Here is a 19,340-nt window from a genome sequence, read left to right on the forward strand (position 1 = left end):
CCCCTCCCCCTAAAATCCACAGCTAACATGTTTTATGGTGAAAGACTGAAAGCGTTCCCCTCAAGATCCGGAACTAAGATGAAGAGTTTCACTCTTGCCACTTCTATTCAACACTGTACAGTAGGTTCCAGCCAGGGCGTTTAGGCAAGAATGAGCTTAGAATGAATAAGTGAATGAACAGATGGCATCCAAATTGGAAAGAAAGAAGTTAAACTATCTCTATCTGCAGATCACATGATCTCTCATTCAGAAAATCCTAACAGGACTTCCCTGGTGGTCTGGTGGCTAAGATTCCATGCTCCCAGGGCAGGGGGCCCAGGTTCCATCTCTGGTTGAGAAAGTAAGACCCCACAAACCATGTGGTGTGGCCAAAAAAGAACAAATTTACAAAGAATGAAGCACTGATACATGTTATGGAATGAACATACATGGAATTTGAAAACATTATGCTAAGTGAAAGAAGCCCCATATTATATCCATTTACGTTACATTTCCGGAGTAAACAAAGAGACAGAAGGTAGATTAGTGTTTGCCAGGGGATGGGGGAAGGGGAGGGGAGGACTGACTGCTAATGAGTATGCAGTTTCTTTGGAGGTGATGCTGGTAGAGAATCTGCCTGCAGTGTGGGAGACCTGGGTTCAATCCCTGGGCTGGGAAGATCCCCTGGAGAAGGGAAAGCTATCCACTTCAGTATTCTGGCCTGGAGAATTCCACGGACTGTAATAGTTCATGGGGTCGCAAAGAGTCAGACACGACTGAGCGACTTTCACTTTCACTTTGGGCGTGATGAAATGTTCTGGAGTTACACGGTGGTGATTTGTGAATTTTTTTTTTAAATTTTCTGAGTTTTAAAATCACTGAATTGTACCTTTGAAAAGAATGAATTTTATGGTACATAAATATAAGTTTTAAAAATGATCTTAAACAGAGAGGTACACAGAATGGGAAAGATTTTTGCAAATGACGTATCTGATAAGGGATTAGTATCTAGAATATACAGAGAACTCTTACAACTCAACAACAAAAAAAGCAAACAACCTGATTTTTTAAGCAGCTTTTGGGGTGTTTTTTTTTTCGGCTGTACTGCATATCATGTGGGATCTTGGTTCCCTGACCAAGGATCGAACCCAGGCCCACGCAGCAATGAAAGTGCCGAGTCCTAACCACTGGACCGCCAGGGCATTCCCTAAATGGGCCAAGAGTCTGAATAGACACTTCTCCGAAGAAGATACACAAGTGGTCGATAAGCACATGAAAAATGCTCAACATTAATTATTGTGGGAAGACAATAAACCACAATGAGATATCATTTCCCACTCATTAGGGTGACTATTATTTAGCAAAAAGAAACAATAACAGAAAATGACAAGTGCTGGCAAGGATGTAGAGAAATTAGAATTAGTGCACTCTTGGTGGGAATGTAAAATGGCATAGCTACCATGGGAAACAGTATGGCAGTTCCCACCAACCCCCCCCCCCCCAAAAAAAAACAAACTAAAAACAGAGTCACCATATAATCCTTCAATTTTGCTTCTGGATATATACCCTAAAAAAAAAAAAGAAAAAGAAAATCAAAAGCAGGGACTCAAAAAGATACCTGTAGTACACCCATATTAAGAGCAGTATTTTTCACAATAACCAAAAGACGGAAGCAACACAAATGTCCATTGACATGAATGGATAAGCAAGACTGTGGTCTTTCCACACAACGGAATAGTATTTAACCTTAAAAAGGAAGAAAATTCTGACATATGCTGCAAGATGGATGAACCCTGAAGAAACTATGCCAAGTGAAATAAACCAGTCACGAAAGGACAAATACTATGTGATTGCATTTATATGAGTTTCCCAGAGTGGCCAAATTCACAGAGGCAGGAAGGGGAAGGGTGGTTGCCCAGCAGGTGAGGGAAAAGGACAGGTGATGGCTGTTCACTGGGCTACAGAGTCTAAGCTGAGAAGATGAAATGCTTCTGGAGATGGACAGAGGCGACAGCTGTACAGCAATGTGAATGTGCTCAATGCCAAGGAGCGATACACTCAAAATGGTTAAAACGGTAAATCCTGCTGTTTTACCACACACAAAAAACCACTGCAGATGGTTGACTGCAGCCATGAAATTGAAAGACGCTTACTCCTTGGAAGAAAAGTTATGACCAACCTAGACAGCATCTTAAAAAGCAGAGACATCACTTTGCCAACAAAGGTCCACCTAGTCAAGGCTATGGTTTTTCCAGTGGTCATGTACGGATGTGAGAGTTGGACTATAAAGAAAGCTGAGTGCCAAAGAATTGATGCTTTTGAACTGTGGTGTTGGAGAAGACTCTTGAGAGTCCCTTGGACTGCAAGGAGATCCAACTAGTCCATCCTAAAGAAAATCAGTTCTGAATATTCATTGGAAGGGCTGATGCTGAAACTCCAAATACTTTGGCCACCTGATGCAAAGAACTGACTCATTTGAAAAGACCCTGATGCTGGGAAAGATTGAAGGCAGGTGGAGAAGGGGATGACAGAGGATGAGATAGTCGGATGGCATCACCGACTCAATGGACATAAGTTTGAGTAAACTCCGGGAGTTGGTGATGGACAGGGAGGCCTGGCGTGCTGCAGTCCATGGGGTCGCAAAGAGTCGGACACGACTGAGCAACTGAACTGAACCACACACACACACACACACACACACACACACACACACACACACGAGGATCAAAGAAATATGACAACCTAGGATTGGCTGTTAGAGCAGAAAAAAAAATTTTTTTAAAGAACATTATCAGGATAATTGGCAAAACTTGAATATGGACTGTTACACAATAGTATTAAATTGATGTTAAAATTTTCCTGATTTTTACAAAGATATGTTACCAAGTCCAAGCTCACTCTGCTCGCCACATGACAGGCCTATGAATCCAAAAGAAGAGGTATTGAGGCAAGGAATATGACTTTATTCGGAAAGCCAGCAGGCCGAGAAGATGGCAGATTAATGACTCAAAATAACTATCTTTCTCAGGGGTCTGGATTCCAGTTTCTTTCATAGAACCAAAAAGAGAAGGAGTGAGGAAGTAAAGTGAAAAGACAGAACAGAGAGGGAGAGGCGGTGGAGAAGTAAAGTAAAACGGCCATCAGTCTTGCAAAACATGTCCAGGAATGACCAGCTGTGTTAAAGGGGATGTGTTAATCTCTTCTTTTCACAGGTGGGCAGGGTCAGATTATCTCCTTGTGAACTGAACAAAGGCACTTTAGTTTAACAGTCAGGCAGAGAAGCAGGGTCCTCTGAGGCAGGCCAGTACATATGATTATAATAACAGCAATGAAAAGCAAGTTAAAGAAACAGTTCTACAAGAGTACATGGTACAATGTAGGGAATATAGCCAATATTTTATGGTAACTATAAGTGGAATATAACCTTCAAAAATTGTGAATTATTATATTGTACACCTATAACTTATATAATACTGTACATCAACTATACTTCAATTTTTTACTTTTCCCTGGTTTTAATCATTGCATTATGGATATGTAATACTTTCCTTCTTAGGAGATACTCACTGAGGTATTTCAGTGTAAAAGGGCTTGATCTGTGCAAGTTACTCTCAACTGGTTTGGGAGGAGAATACACACACACACACACACACACACACACACACACACACACAGAAGAGAATGTAAGGAAGCCAAATGCTAACAAGTACAGAATCTGGATGAAGGTATACAGGAACTCTCTGTATAGTTCTTATAACTTTATCCTAAATTTGAAACTATTTCAAAATAAAGTTTTTAAAATGTAGTAAGTTTTAAATATGTCCAAAACAGAACTTCTGATTCCTCACCAAACCTGCTCCTTCCATAGACTCAGCTTAGACAATGTCAGCTCTTTCCTTTCCAGCTGCTCAGACTGAAACCGGTATATGGTGTCTTTTCCAGGGCTCTGAAGAGCTCCAGTACCATAGTTCTTGATGTCTCAGTGCAGAGAAGAATTCGGCGAAAGCAGAGTGGTAGATGAGAAGTGATTTATTAGAATAGGATACTTGTGAGGCTTGCAAGTGGACAGGTGAGGAATGCCACACCCGAGAACTTACTGGGCTACAGTTTTACAATCAAAGGATAAGTGGGGAGGGGGAGAAGACCTTCTTTGTCTTCCTTGAGTCATGTTTTCATCATTAGTTCATCCTCCGGGTTGTACAGGGGAGTTTTCTTGTCCCTGTGTGGTCAAACTAGGTCCACAAATTATTTTTGTGTGCAGAGAGCATGTCCTAGGGATCAGTAACTTACTGTGCTCACTGGGCAAGATGTGGGGCTCATGCCACAGTTTTTTTATTGTTGTGGGGCATGTCTCCTGCTTCTGTGGCCTGGTTTTGTTGCTAAGCAAGCCTGCTTGGTTCTGTGCTTAAGCAAACCTGCTTTCTCGAGTACCCATTAACTTACAGGGGGTCTCCCGTATTTTTCTACTTACAATCCCCACTGAGATTAACTACTTAATCACCTTGGAATCTTCACACACACACACATTAATCACCTTGGAATCTTCACACACACACCAATCCACGTGAAAATCCTACCAGTTGCAACTTTAAAATATGTCCAGAATCCCATCATTTCTCCCACTGCCAGCTCACTAGTCTGGACACCTCATCCTGCTCAATAGCTCCTCACTGGTCTCCTTGCTCCCTGCCGCCGCCGCCCCACCCCCCCACTCCAGGAGGGATTCAGGTAAAACATAAGCCAGATCATGCCACCCTTTGCTCAGAACTCTCTAAGGTCTTACAGAGGTCTGCAAGTGTAAGCAGGTAAGCGAAGAGGTCCCTGGAGAAAGAGAACCAGGAATGGCTTTTCTTCACATAAGGGAAGCCATTCTGGCCTAAGCCATTTTATGATCTAAGCCTGGCCACAAAGCTTGCCCTTGAACAGTTCTCGGTAATGAATGATGTTAAGGGAACAATAGCATGCAGAAAAGAGGCAGACAGTGGTGATAAAGCGCAGTCCCAGTTCCTCCTCAAGTGATTATGCATAACAATTCATCTTTGAGTACTCCAGGAACTGAACTTCCCACCCAGGTAGAGGAAGGAATGATGACACTGACCCTCTTGACTTCAATCAACTAAACTTTGGACTCAGTGAACCCTGGCCGCAATTCTATGAGGAATTCTCCTCTGCTTAACCCCTTCATGAATATGCACATACCCTTAGCTTAAAAGTGAAAGCAAAAGTCACTCAGCGGTGTCCAACTCTGTGACCCTATGGACTATGGGGTCCATGGAATTCTCCAGGCCAGAATACTGGAGTGGGTAGCCGTTCCCTTTTCCAGGGGATCTTCCCAGCCCAGGGATCAAACCCAGGTCTCCTACATTGCAGGCGGATTCTTCACCAGCTGAGCCTCCCCCAGTTTTGCTGTTCAGGGAGACACTGCTTTAGGAAAGATTCCCCCGTGCTCTCCTTACTGACTACAGGAAGTAATATTTCCTTCCTCCTCCTGATCTTTGGCTTGGCAGTGTCTATTGGTTTGACATCCACCAAAAGGCAAACCCAGTTTTGGAGTAACACAAGAATCCCCGGGGCTAGGTCCCTACTGCTTCTCAGACCTCCTCTCCCAGCCTCTGTCCCTCAGTGACCCTGACCAGGAGTTGGACAAGCGCCCCCTACAGGGGTTCTGTCTCAGGTGTTCACTGGGCCGGGCTCACTCCCTCACCTTCCTGGAAGGCAGCCCCTACCTCTCCTTTGCTCTCTCTCCCCTCACCTCCTTTATTTTCCTTCAAGGCATTTGTTTCTACCCTCCAAGCTGTGTAGCTACGGGTTCATGACATTTCTCTCCACAAGAACAAAAGCTTCCTGAGCACTACAGTTCACTGCTATTTCCCCAGCACTCGAGCACCGTGCCAGACAGCTGTCAGTTAATATTTACCAAGCAAGTAACTGGACGTTGAAAAGTTCCCTCGGGAATGGAACGTCTGCGTTGGATCAAAGGGAAGGAGAGAAAGGCAGGCAGGAGTCAGGGTGGGAGCTGATGCGTAAGCTGGGCCTTCGGGGGTCACAATGACGGACAGGGCCTGATGGCAAAGACCGAGAGGAACGGGTCTGTCCTCCCAGCCCCCATCCTCTGACTCAGGCCAACAAGAGAGGGATTTGGGGGTGCAGCCCCACTAGCAAGGATGCTCCGGGGGTCCCCCGGTCCCAGCTCTCGCTGGCGCCCCAGGGCCTCCGTGGGTCTTCCTGGCCACTAATTCTCACCACCACCCTCCCCTTGTGCAGGTGAGGGCACCGAGGGCACTTGGAGAGTGACTTGGCCTAAGGCCCTTGGGCGCCCCACCCCCGCAGGAACCTGTGAGTGCAGCAGGCTCTTCTCTGGGAGTGGAAAAAAGCCGTACTTGGCCTGGTGGAAAGAAGCTCTCCCCGGGGAATAGGCCGGGGCGCGGGCTCTGGGGGAATGGTGGGGGTGGGGTCCGAGAGCTGGAGGCCCCCGGAGGTCCGGCGGCCTCGCTAGAGAGGAAGGACCGGCCCAGACAGACCCCCTTCCCCGGGCTGTCCAGGCCCCCCACTCGCCCCCGTCCCCTCCCCCAGCCCCCCCAGCCCACCATGGGGAAGGCCCTCGCAGACTGCGGGGTTCACCCGGGAACACCCCACCTCCCTGGCCCGTGGGTCGCGGCCAAATAAGGCCGGGCTGCCGCGGCCCCGCCCCTGCCCGCCGCCGCACATTCTTCTGCCTTGTAAGGCCCGGCGCCGCGCCCCGCCCCGCGCCCCCACCCCCGGGCCCAGACCCCACCGACGGCCCGCCGGTCCTCGCTCCGCAGCCGCTCCGCGCACCGCGCCAGCACCTTCTCCGCACCAGGTGGGAGCCCCGCGGCCCGGGGGGTCTGGTGTGGGCGGTGTGACGGACGCGGCTGGGACATGGGGTCGCGAGGGGGAGGTGGGGGTCGCAGGGTCTCTGGCCAGGGACAGATAGTGAGGCTGGGGCGGCAAGGTCGCTCCGTCCTACGGGGATTCGGGCGGCGGCTGGGCAGCAGGGAGACTGGACAGGCTCTGGGAACCAGTGGGCCTGCAGCAAGGGAAGACTGTCCAGGCCCTGCCCCTTCGCTGTGAAGTTAGAGATGCCGAGCCCAGAACTCGAGGTGTCCCGGAGGACGGGAGGGGCCTGGGGTCGCTGGCATTCCCTGCTCTAGAGGACGCATCTGTGTCACAGACGGGAAGCAGCCCTGCTAGGCTCCCTCGGAGCACCCCTGACCCCTCCCCTATCTCCTTGGCCAGGAAAGAGGGATGGAGACCGGGGTAGCTTGTCTCCGCCATCACACCAACGCTGAATGCCATCTCCAGGACTTCCCTGCTCTGAGCCCGCTGCCCCCCTAGGCCTTCTGGGTGGGGAAGCTTGGCCAAGGGCTGTAGGGCTCATCCCCTGTACCCCCTGGCCTGACAAGGCCCTGGGCTGCAGGAAGTGGTCCCCACTCCTCCCCAGCCCTGCAGCTGCTCTGGCTACTTCAGGAAAAAGTCAGATAACTCCCCCTCAGGGGAGGCGAGTTTACCAACAAGGCAGCTGGCACTGCCAGCCATAGAGACCCTGAGGTAATGGGGGACTCAGGCCGTGTCTTTGCTGTTACAGTGGGGTTTCCAGGGTCAGAGGTGGGGAGGTGGCACCTAGCTGTAGCAGGCCAAGGACCAGTTATATCTGATCCCTGGTGTCTAGGACCCCCAGGAGGAGGCGGCGATGGCTCCAGGTCTTAAGAGCTCAGCCTGGCTCTGACCCCAGTTCCTCAATCAAGCCTACAAATTGCCTCTGGTCACAACAGTGCCCCTCAACTACCATCGGCCCACCAGGAAAGGCCATTTGCCATCCCCAGACCTAAGCCTAGCCCAGGGGTCCCGGCTTCCAGCTGGACTCTATCCCTCTTATGGGCACACCAGTTCTTTTAATTGCACGGTGGGGGCACCCCATTTTCCCCACCCTGCGAGGTTCAGTGCTCCAAGCCCTGTCACAGCCCCTCGAGAGAGAGGGCGGGCATGGGGCGGCCATGGAAACCAAGCCAGGATCAGAGCAGTGGGTGAGCTCTTGGCCACTCCTGCCACATCGGCCCTAGAACTGTACAGATGGGGGTGGCAGTGACTGACGGGGACCATGGCAGTCTCTGCTGGGCGCGGTGGACTTCTCCTCGGCTGCCTTCTGTGGGCATCGTGAGTTAAAGTTTCCAGAGAACACCCGGCTCCTCGAAGCACTCCCTGCCCACGGCACTGTCCCACCCCAACCCCCTCCCTAGGCTTCTGTCTACCCACCTTGAACCACACGAGAAGCACTGGGGGCCAGGTGTGTGGGTGCAGGGGGACAGTCTCTAACTATAGGCAGTTGTGCCTGTGGGGAAAGGCTGGGGCTGGCCAGCATCCCAGCTCAAGGTTTAAGATCTCAAAGGCCAAAGATCCAGAGTGACTTGGACAAGGTCATGGGATAAAGGCCTGGAAGACAGATTGAGGAGCAGTCAAGGCTTCTTGCAGATCCTCAACCACGAGACTCAGGACAGAGGAAAGAGGGGGCAGCAGTCCTGGGGCCCCAAACTGCCCCAGAAGCCACAACAAGCATTCAGGGAAAGAGCCCCTTGTTGCATCTCAGTTTCCCCATCTGTACAGTGGGGTCAGTAGACTGGCTAGCTGCCTTCAAGATCATTCATTAAGCAAGCATCTATGAGTGCCACCATGGGCTTAGGTATAATTCAGGGTGCTTACACCAGCCCTGACTGATTGTGATGGAGAGAGACCTTTAAGTGTTTGCTGTCAAAGCCAGGGTGGGGGAGCTGCTCCCCAAGGGCTGTCTGAAGAACTGGGCTCAAGTAGGAAGGTTGTTTCAAGGGAAGAACCAAGAAGGAAAGTCTGGGGGTATCTGGGAGCAGCCAGAGGTCCAGCTGGGCAGGATCACAGCTGGCAAGAGGGATGGCAAGGCGAGTCAGAGAACAGGGTAGGAGAGGCTCAGAGGGCCTCCTTCTGTGCCAGGCTTGGTGGGAGAGGGGGATGGCAGGAACCCTCAAGGGCTTCAGGGTGAAGTACTGGGGTCTGCATGCAATGGGTGAGACTGGCTGGAGGTTCGGAGGCCAGGCCTAAACAAATGTAACAGGAAGCTGGAGTGCTCAGTCTGGGGAAGCTTTATGCTTCTATAAGCACTGAAGAGGGAGAACAAAGAGCAGGGCCCAAATCAGGTCTGTCCCCCACCCTAAGGGGCTGGTCAAGTGTGGACAGGTGGGGGGAAGGGAGGCTGCCCAGAGCCCTGGCCTTCCAGAACCTCCAGAGGAGGGAGAGGAGGAGGAGAGGAGAAGGAATGCAAGGAATGCAGGGCCGCCGACCGGCTCCTTCCTGCTGCTGGGGGCAGGGAGCCTCGGGGCCTCTCCCAAGGCTGCCCACCTTGTCACTGGGAAAGAGATGGATGGTGTGAATGCTCTTGAGGATTAAGGGAGATAAAGCACGGAAATGGTTGGCACCGAACCCAATCCTAAGTGTCTACCCACACCATGACAGCAGAAATAGCTTCCTCTGGGCCGGGCACCATGCCAGGGGCTTTTCGGGCACAAGTCAATGGATCCCTTTGGCTGGGCCCTCCTATCCCATTCCAGATGAGGAAACACTTCAGAGAGGTAGAGGAAGTTGTTTCAGAGCATGTCACAGGGCCAACGCTGGCTGCTTCTGTGATGAGCCGGGTGGCAGGAGCCCCCAGCCTACAGGAGCACGAAGGCCAGGCCCAGGCGCCAACAGCCGAGTGGGGTGGGGTAGGCCAGAAGCTTTTCTGGCCCAGGGTCACTGGCTCTCCCATCTGCACCCTCTGCCTACAGGAAAGCCCCACACGCCTGCAGCCAAGATGTCCAGTAAACGGGCCAAGGCCAAGACCACCAAGAAGCGGCCACAGAGGGCCACGTCCAATGTGTTCGCGATGTTTGACCAGTCCCAGATCCAGGAGTTTAAGGAGGCCTTCAACATGATCGACCAGAACCGGGATGGCTTCATCGACAAGGAGGACCTGCACGACATGCTGGCCTCGATGGGTGAGCAGAGGCAGGGCTGGGGGGCTGAGTGGGCCCATGAGGGCTGCGGCTGGAGCAGGCGGTGGGGTGGCTCATCCCTCAGGGAACACTTCCTGTGTCCTGACTGAGGTGCCCACCCTGGAGAGGAGCTGCCACCTCTTTCTCCATTTAACAGACAGGGAAACTGAGGCACAGAGCAGTTCGGCACTGGACTTGAACCCAGACAGGCCCATTCCTGCCTCAGGCAGATCTGCGGTTTCAACTGCCTGGTGCCACTTCACTGAAGGAAAAGGATCAGCAACTACAAAACTGCAGACTTTCCATTGTACAGATGGGGAAACTGAGGCCTAGAGTGGAGGCCAGGGCACCTCCTTGCTCCCTCAGAGGTCACCTGTGTCAGACTCTGAGAGGCAGACTCCAGTGACTTCCCCAGACTCAGAATGTCAGAGCTGAAAGGCCTCAGGAATCCAGCACCTTGCACCATTGCTCAGATGGGGAAACTGAGGCCCAGAGGCCAGGCCTCCAGACACCAGCCCCCAGATGCCAGCCCACCAGACACCAAGGTGGTCTGCCTCCACATTGCTCCCCATGCACTGGCCACAGACAATCCCCCTCAGCCCCAGTTTCTGGTGCCCCCTTCATCCAGATGAAAGCATCTGGGTCAGACACTGACTGGGTGGGTGGTCTCAGGTAGCAGAGGAGGCAGCCTCTGGCAGTCATGCCTGAGTCAGTCCCTGGCACCGCCCCTCACTGAGCAGCCCACTCAGGCCCGTGGCCCGTGTGTGCATTCCAGGGGGTCTAGTGAGAGGGGCAAATGACCCAGGAGGGCGGACGATGGACACTGTCCCCACCCTCAGTGCCACACCTCTCCCAGCTTCAGGCCAGACTCACCTGGAGGCTCCTCCCTGGGGAGTCAGGGGCAGGAAGGAAGACTGAGGCCTGGGCAGGAGAGGGGCTGTGTGTCCTGCTGGCACCAGCCATCCCACGGGGACACTGCAGAGTGTGGGGCTCAGAGGAGACAGGGACACAAAGACTCCTTCCCATTTAGGAGGTAGAACCCGGGCTTCCCAGGTGGCGCAGTGGTCAAGAATCCACCTGCCAATGCAGGAGATGCAGGTTCAGTCCCTGAGTCGGGAAGATTCCCCTGGAGGAGGAAAGGACAACCCGCTGCAGTATTTTCTTGCCTCCATGGACAGAGGAGCCTGGTGGGCTGCAGTCCATGGGATCGCAAAGAGTCAGATGTGACTAAGCAACTGAGCACACACACCTGGGCTCTCAACCCCAGAGACTAGACTGGATGTTTACCCAGAAAAACCCCCACTCCTGTTTGCAGCTCAGTCAGTGGGTCCACAGATCAGTCAGGGTCTCTGGTTAAGAACATCACCCTCTGGGAATTCCCTGGCAGTCCAGTGGTTAGAACTCTGCACTTCCCCTGCAAGGAGTATGAGTTTGATCCCTGGTAGGGGAACTATGGCACCCCACTCCAGTACTCTTGCCTGGAAAATCCCATGGGCGGAGGAGCCCGGTGGGCTGCTATCCACGGAGTTGCAGAGTCGGACACGCCTGAGCGACTTCACTTTCACTTTTCACTTTCATGCATTGGAGAAGGAAATGGCACCCCACTCCAGTGTTCTTGCCAGGAGAATCCCAGGGGCGGGGGAGCCTGCTGGGCTGCCGTCTCTGGGGTCACACAGAGTCGGACATGACTGATGCGACTTAGCAGCAGCAGGGGAACTAAGATTCTGTGGGTCACGTGACACAGCTGAAAACAAGAATCAGGACCACCATCCTCAGTGTTAAAAACAAGAACAGCAAAGAATAGCTTCCCTGGTGGCTCAGACGGTAAAAACAAGAGCAGCAAACAATAAAACGGTAGTAACAAGCGGCAGCTCTGCGGGTATGATCTTAAATCTCAAAGGTAGACGTGATTATCATTCTCACTTTATAAATGAGGAAAAACAGGGGCTCAGAGAGGTTAAGTGATCTGCCCAAGCTCACACAGCTACCAAGTGGCGGAGCTGGGATTTGAACCCAGCAGCTGCTCCGAGTCCGTAGGGCTGTGCCAGTCACTGTTCTGTGCATATTACAGCCATTGCCGTCTTCATCTTCGCAGTTCTCCTCAGGGGCTGGGGAAGCAGCCACAGAGCTGGGATTCAGACCTTAGCCTGTGTGGCACCAAAGCTCGCTGGTTTACCTACTGTCGAAACTGTGCCTGGGGTCTGGGGTCTGGCTGCCTGGCTTCACACGCTGGCTCCATTCTTCACTCGCGGTGTGACAGAGGACAAGCCACCTCACCTCTGAGCCTCAGGTCCCACATTGGTGAAAGGGGTAAGAAGCTGAGGCGGTGACATTTAAAGCCATAAGGCACACAGGGTACCAAAGGCAGGGAGCGGTCCCCAGAGGGGGGCTCTTATACCTCAGACAGCGTGACCCACAGCGATATCCAGACCCCAGACCCGAGGAGGCAACTGGTCGAGGCTGCCAGGGGAGTGGGCGGCGATTATCAGTGGGAAAGGGCAGTCAGAACCGGCGGTCCCAGAGGGAGGCTTTACAGTTTACTAAGTTAACTGCTGCTGCTGCTGCTAAGGCGCTTCAGTCATGTCCGACTCTGCAATCCCATAGACAGCAGAGCCCTGGCTCCTCCGTCCCTGGGATTCTCCAGGCAGGAACACTGAAGTGGGCTGCCATTTCCCTCTCCAATGCAGGAAAGTGAAAAGTGAAAGTGAAGTCATTCAGTCGTGTCCGACTCTTAGCAGCCCCATGGACTGCAGCCTACCAGGCTCCTCCGTCCATGGGATTTTCCAGGCAAGAGTTCTGGAGTGGGTCGCCAGTGCCTTCTCTGACTAAGTTAACTAGTCAGCTCTAGTTTACGAACACTAGGGCTTCCCTGGTGGCTGAGATGGTACCTGCATTTCAGGACGCATGGGTTCGATCCCTGGGTGGGGAAGATCCCCTGGAGGAGGGCATGGCTATTCATTCCAGTATTCTTGCCTGGATAATTCCATGGAGAGAGGAGCCAGGTGGGCTACAGTACATGAGGCCGCAGAGTCAAGACACGACTGAGTGACTACCCTTTCACACTTTTCAACAGTTAACTAAATTTACTGTCTCTTGTCTATGGGGCTATGCGGGGAGGGGACGGGAGGTGAGAGCAGGCACGGATGGCCCTTCCCCACAGGGAAGAACCCCACGGACGAGTACCTGGAGGGCATGATGAGTGAGGCCCCAGGGCCCATCAATTTCACCATGTTCCTCACCATGTTTGGGGAGAAGCTGAACGGCACAGACCCCGAGGATGTGATCCGCAACGCCTTTGCCTGCTTCGATGAGGAGGCCTCAGGTCAGTCGGCAGCCTCGGGACAGAGGCCTGGATGGGGCTGGGGCTGCACACCTCGCCCGGGCACCCCGTGTATGCAAGTGGCACCCAGCTGCGCTGGCACCTCAGGGCCCCCCTCTGCCTCCAAAGGCCAGGACAGAGATCATCTGTCCACCTGTTTCTGCCACCAGAACGATAAAAGCTGCTTCCTTGTTTTGTCCCCGCCAAAGGCTAAACTGAAACAGCCCACATCCCGTAAGCCTTCCCACTTCTTAGCTCTCCTGTTGGCTCAACGCACTGGCTTCTGCTTTTGACCCTTCCAGAAACCAAACCATCTCAGGCCCGTGGGCCAACAGGTTACAGAAACCAGCGCCCCCCACCCTCAGGTCCTCCAAAGGGCTTCCCAGCCACCGCGGGTCTCTCCCAAGGACAGGCCTGTGGGACGCCGCTGGCAGTAGCTGCTTCAGCAGTTTCTCAGGGGCCAGAGGTGCACCACAGGCCTAAGCAGGTCAGAACCTTTTCCTGACTGCGTCACAGCTCCCTAACTAGGTTGGCATATTTTCCTCCCCATTTTCCAGATCAAACAGGCAAAGAAAGGTTAAGTAACTTGCCCAAGGTCACACAGCTAGAAAGAAGAGATCAGCATTCAGACGCAGGCAGTGGAGCTCTGGGGCCCAGGTTCTTCAAGCAGCACCGTCAGCACCTCCACAGCCCCAGGCAGGGCCTCCCCAACCCTCACAGCCCCAGGGCCCCCATCCCTACCGCCACAGAAACACCTCGCAGACAGCCGCACTGCAGAACTGTTCCCGCTGGGCCCTGGTGACCTTGAACTGAACAGACACCAGGGCTGTGTCTTTTCCTGGCGCCCCCGCCCCCCACCTCCAGCTACAAGGTCTGCGAGTCCTGGGGGGGCCCCGGGCAGGGGGTGTGAGGTGTGTCTCAAGGCCCTGGCCCTGCGCCCCCTCCGCCCCCGCCCCAGGTTTTATCCACGAGGACCACCTTCGGGAGCTGCTCACCACCATGGGTGACCGCTTCACAGACGAGGAGGTGGACGAGATGTACCGAGAGGCGCCCATTGATAAGAAAGGCAACTTCAACTATGTGGAGTTCACCCGCATCCTCAAACACGGCGCCAAGGACAAGGACGACTAGGCCATCCCAGCGCCCCCTGCCCGGCCCCTGTCCCAGCCACCTGCTCCCACATACACCGTCTGCACCGGCTCCGTGCCCATGAGCCCAGAGCCCCCTCTCAGAGGACTCTCCCCCTGAGGGGCCGGGGGCCCAGCTCCGAGTGAAGGAAATGACTGAGAAAGCACAGCACCAGGCCAGGGGCAGAGCCAGCGGGAGGCCGGTGACCCTCCGAGGAAACCCCATCTTCTCGGGAGCTGGGCCAGCCAGGCCCCAAGAAGAGCCCCGGCCTCGGCTGTTGCCTGCCCGCTTCCGGCTGCTCCCCACAGGAAGGGCTCTGTGTCCTGGTCTGGGACACCACTCCACTTGCACCGCCCCCGCAAGCCCTTCCCCAGCCACTGCCACAAACACACGAATCTCACCGAGGTCCCCTCTCAGAGGACAGGGTGCCACTCCCCTCCCCGACACCGTGCCCGGCCACGAGAACACTCCACCCCACCGGGAGTGTGCTCTGGAAGATGCAAGAGGGCGGACGTTTCGTCTTGGGGAGGCAGAGCCTCTAACAGAAGGTTGAGCATTGCTTTGGGTGTGTATGTCTGTGGCTGGGGTGAAATAAAGGTGCCCTGAGGCCCCAAACACCGCCCACCCTCTCCTTCCCCAGTGGCTGCCCCGTCCTTCCCTCCACCCGCTGACTACCAGCCCAGGGAAGGCTCAGCTGAGACCAGACCAGCTGCGGGAGCAGGCAGATCCTGAGGGGAGAAGCTCTGCTGGGAGGGAGCCACCACAGCAAACCCCAGTGGGGGTTCTGGGGCTCTGAGAGGGCAAGGGTCAAGGTCACAGCCTTCAGGACTAGAGCCTGGTCTCCAGAGTCCCCTCAATGCTCCTGGGGAGCCAGGTGGTCATGGAAGAGCAGGGAGGCTTTGGGAGCTGTGAGGAGGGGATGGAGATGAGAAAGAACGGATTCCCTGCAGGCAGCTACCAGGTGTCTAGGTGCACTGGAGGGTCGGTTCTGCCACGTGACCAGCAGCACAGTAAGCCACAGCTTTTCACATCCCACATGTGCAAGAGACCAGCAGGACGGGTCCCTGTTACAGTTGACAGTGGGGACACTGATGATGGTACCTGGAGCCTAATGGGAAGGGAAATAAATGCTGGTTGAATGAACAGAGAGACAGGGACAGGGACCACCTGAGACCACCCCCCAGCAGGTCTGGGGCAGAGCGAGAGCTGGTCCCTGGCCTCTGAACCTTCCATGGGGTTCAGGCCAGGACTGGACACATCCCATCTGCACCCAGCAGGGAGCAGGTGCTGCTGCCTTCCCTAAAGGTCACCCAGAGCCAGCCAGCCACAAAGGTATGCGGTCAGCCGAGCACTAAGGGGACCCTGCATCGGCCTAGGAAGCCAAACCTCCTCCAGGCCGCCGCCCCAGCGTAGGTACCCAGCCCTTTCCAGCGGAAAGCCACGAAAGCCCTTCTCTTGCCTCCAAACAGCCCCACAACTCCCTGAGGTCAACTTTAGATGGAGCCAGCCCCAAAGGAGTTCCAAAAGGGTCCAAATGCTCCCCAGACTCAGTCCTAACCACACCATACCCTTGACTCTGACCCCAGACTGTGGGCCCTGAGCAACCCTCATCCCAACCTGACACTGAGCTTGGCTACCCACCCACTGGGACCAGTTCCCAGGACTCCCAGAGCACTGGCCACGCAGGCCGGACACCAGGGTCCAGGTCTCTCGGCAGAGCCACTGTGGTACCAAAGGCCTTCCTGGACGAAGGCGGGGACGTGGGGTCAGGAACAAACCTCCTTGGTCTCAACCCCCCCGTTGTGCCACAAGCCTCCTCCCCCTCCACCCCAGAAAGAAAGACTCACCCAGGGGCGGCAGGCTGGAACCAGTGCAGCCTCACTGGTCTCAGAGCTGGCGGGGGCTGAAGGAACCCTGGTGACGGGAAGAGGGAAGCGTTCTGTGTGTGGAAGGGCAGGGCCAGGAGGAAGTTGCAGAAAGCGCTGAGGAAGAGGGTACTGCAAGGCATGGAGACAATCTGAACAAAAGTCCGGGAACAGGAATGCGCGTGGCACAGACGTAGGACCCAAGAGGAAGGCGCGTTTCACTGGTTAATTTATTACCATCTCACAGCAGCCTCTTAGAAAAGCAGCAGCAGCAGCAGCAGTTTTATTTCTTACAGGCAACATTTAGAGGGAATAGCGAAGGGTCCCAAAAGCTGCAATGTCTGGCACAAAACTCAGAAGAGACATGCACGCGCATGCACACAAAGACCAGTGGATGTAAAATGATGAAGACTGAATGTTTCTGTAAGGCTAGAGAAACCGTAAGCAAAGTTAAAACCGAGTACAGATGGGGAGAAAATATTTGTAGCGTGATTAATTTTTTTTTTAAGTTAATGATACTATCGTATAAAAAGAACTTCAATCATTCAATAAGAAAAAGGGAATTCCCTGGTGGTAGGACTCTCAGGCACTTTCACTACCAGGACCAGGGTTCAATCCCTCATCAGGGAACTAAGATCCCTACAAGCCCTGCAAAAAAAAAAAAAAAAAAAGCCATGTCAGTAGGGAAAAAATGGGCAAATAATATGAAAAAAAAAATCTCAGAAGAAATACAAACACTTAATAAGCATGTTTTATTTTATTGGCTGCATCTCAGTTCCCCAACCCATGTCCTCGGCAGTGAAAGCAGAGTCCTGATCACTGGAATGCCAAGGAATTCCTTAAAACTCATTTTTTAATGAAAAAAAATTGTTTTCTGCCGGACTGCGGTTGATTTACAATGTTGTGTTAGTAAAACTCAGTTTTTAGAAATGGTGCATTTTTACTGTATTAAAATGAAACAAGGAATTAATATCTAAAAGAAAAAGTTGTAGAATCTAATAGGCAAATGAGCAAAGTGTATAAACAGGAGACTCACAAAAAGGGAATTTCAACCAACAAGAAAAATCTATCAACCTCATTGGTGTTCAGGAAGCAAAAGTAAGAGACCACTTTATACTCGTCAGATTGCCAATCAGAGACACAGATAATACCAAATACTGGCCAAGATGGAGAGGAGGGGGAATCCCCATACACTGGCTGACAGGGGACAGACTGGTCCCCCACGCAGGACAGCATTTGCCAGCATTTGTGAACAAGTGAAGCCCCTCTGGCTCAGAAACGCCCCAGCTATAGACATCTCCCAGAGAAACTGGGGGCAAGCCCAGACGGGCAGGACACCATGTCCACTGCCCCCCCGCACAGATGGCAGCAGGGCCTTGGAGAGACCCCGAGAAGCCCCACACCTGTCACAAGGAGAAGGAATAAGAAATGTGACAGACGCAGGATGTGGAATACCACGCAGCATTCCGATGCAACCAATCAATGTTCCTGCATCAACACAGACAGGTATTAAAAACAATGTCTGGGGGAGTTCCCTGGGGGCCTAGTGGTTAGGAGGTGGCCCTTTCACTGTCATGGCCCAGGTTCGTCCCTGGTTGTGGGGAGGGAAAAACAATGTGTGGGGTGAGGAAAGGAGAAACCGAATGAGTGCTAGCACCTAATAACCTAAATGTGATTTTAAAATCTGCATAAGATTTTAAAACCAGCATAAGGGAACTTCCCTGGCATTTCACTGGTTAAGAAACTTGCCTAAGCAAGGGACACGGGTTTGATCCCTGGTTTGGAAAGATTCCACATGCCGAAGGCAACTGAGCCCGAGCACAACTACTGAGCCTACGTTCTAGAGCTTTCGAGTGTAGAGCCCATGCTCTGCAACAAGAGAAGCCACCACAATGAGAAGCCAGCCCACCGCAATGAAGAGCAGTCCCCACTCGCTGCAAGGAGAGAAAGCCTACACACAGCAACAAAGACCAGGCACAGCCAAAATGTTTTTTAATTAAAAAAAAAAAATTCATATAATTCTTCACATGCCCACCCCTGTTTTATAGATGAGGTCTAGGGGATCCAAGGTCACTGCGAAGAAGAACCAAGACTCAGACTAGAGGTTAAGTTGGTCAGCCTATTATTACTGTATTTATTGGCTTATAAGATACAAAAGATGACCCCAATTTTACAAAAGCTGTGGAGAAATAATTTTGAGGTCATAGGTAATAGAATAATTAAGAGAACAAAATTAGGTTGCAATCCTGGTTCTGCCATTTAATAACAGCATGAATTTCAGCATGTTATCTGTCCTCTCTAAGGCTCAATTTCTCTACTATAAAATGGAGATAACAGGGACTTCCTTGGCGGTCTAGTGGTTAAGACTGAGCTCCCAATGCAGCAGGCGTGGGTTCCATTCCTGGGTGAGAAACTAAGATCCCGCATACCTTGCACCACGGCCAAAAAAATAATGAGGATAATTATATGCACCTCATAGAGTCATTATGAGGATTAAATAAACTTATACATAGAACAGTGCCTGGTACATAAAGTGCTACTTTTAAATTATTGCATAAAATGAATCTTAAAAACACCATAAAATGAATCTTAAAATACATGCGTTGATTGTGATCTTAAAGTCCTTTTATAGAAAACACCTTTGTTACATAAATATATTTCAGAGGATTCTAGTAGGAATTCATAAGCTCTGGAAAGGACAACAACCGTAAAAGCTAAGGAAAATAGTGATATAAATAACAAGATTTACCAGGTTTGCCAGTAAAGGAAACCGCCTTCCATACATACAATGGCGTAAATGAGGACATCAGGGCTGCAACCAAGCGAATAAAAAGCAAGCTACAATGCATTCCACCTGGTACCTGCCGCAAAAGCATATATTATCAGCAAAATCTGTTAGAAAGCTGCAAAACGCATCCTTGCAGCCATGCTGTGTGTTGCTATACTTTCCCACTAGGGGTCGCCCACGGTCACCCAGAGTTCCATTTCCAGCCCCTCTGCTTTCCTCCACCGCCTGCTGCCCCCTCAGAG

The 19,340-nt window shown here is 52.5% G+C and overlaps 1 protein-coding gene across 1 annotated transcript; it reads left to right on the forward strand.

Moving 5' to 3' along the window:
• Window positions 1–6,750: 6,750 nt before the first annotated feature.
• MYL9 (myosin light chain 9) lies at window positions 6,751–15,067 on the forward strand. Its single transcript, XM_052650698.1, has 4 exons — window positions 6,751–6,820; window positions 9,792–10,001; window positions 13,159–13,320; window positions 14,276–15,067. Exons 2-4 carry the CDS (start codon window positions 9,818–9,820, stop codon window positions 14,446–14,448), a joined length of 519 nt encoding a protein of 172 aa, XP_052506658.1. The 5' UTR covers window positions 6,751–6,820; window positions 9,792–9,817; the 3' UTR covers window positions 14,449–15,067.
• The last annotated feature ends 4,273 nt before the right edge of the window (window positions 15,068–19,340 follow it).

This window comes from Budorcas taxicolor, chromosome 13 (assembly GCF_023091745.1).
Source record: "Budorcas taxicolor isolate Tak-1 chromosome 13, Takin1.1, whole genome shotgun sequence".
Classification (NCBI taxonomy): domain Eukaryota; kingdom Metazoa; phylum Chordata; class Mammalia; order Artiodactyla; family Bovidae; genus Budorcas; species Budorcas taxicolor.

Excerpts from the sequence above, each read along its gene's own strand:
- MYL9 (XM_052650698.1), top strand. The coding sequence starts at position 9,818 with ATGTCCAGTAAACGGGCCAAGGCCAAGACCACCAAGAAGCGGCCACAG. Across the intron at positions 10,002-13,158 it reads CGACATGCTGGCCTCGATGG|GGAAGAACCCCACGGACGAG; the intron begins GTGAGCAGAGGC and ends CCTTCCCCACAG. Across the intron at positions 13,321-14,275 it reads CTTCGATGAGGAGGCCTCAG|GTTTTATCCACGAGGACCAC; the intron begins GTCAGTCGGCAG and ends CCCCCGCCCCAG.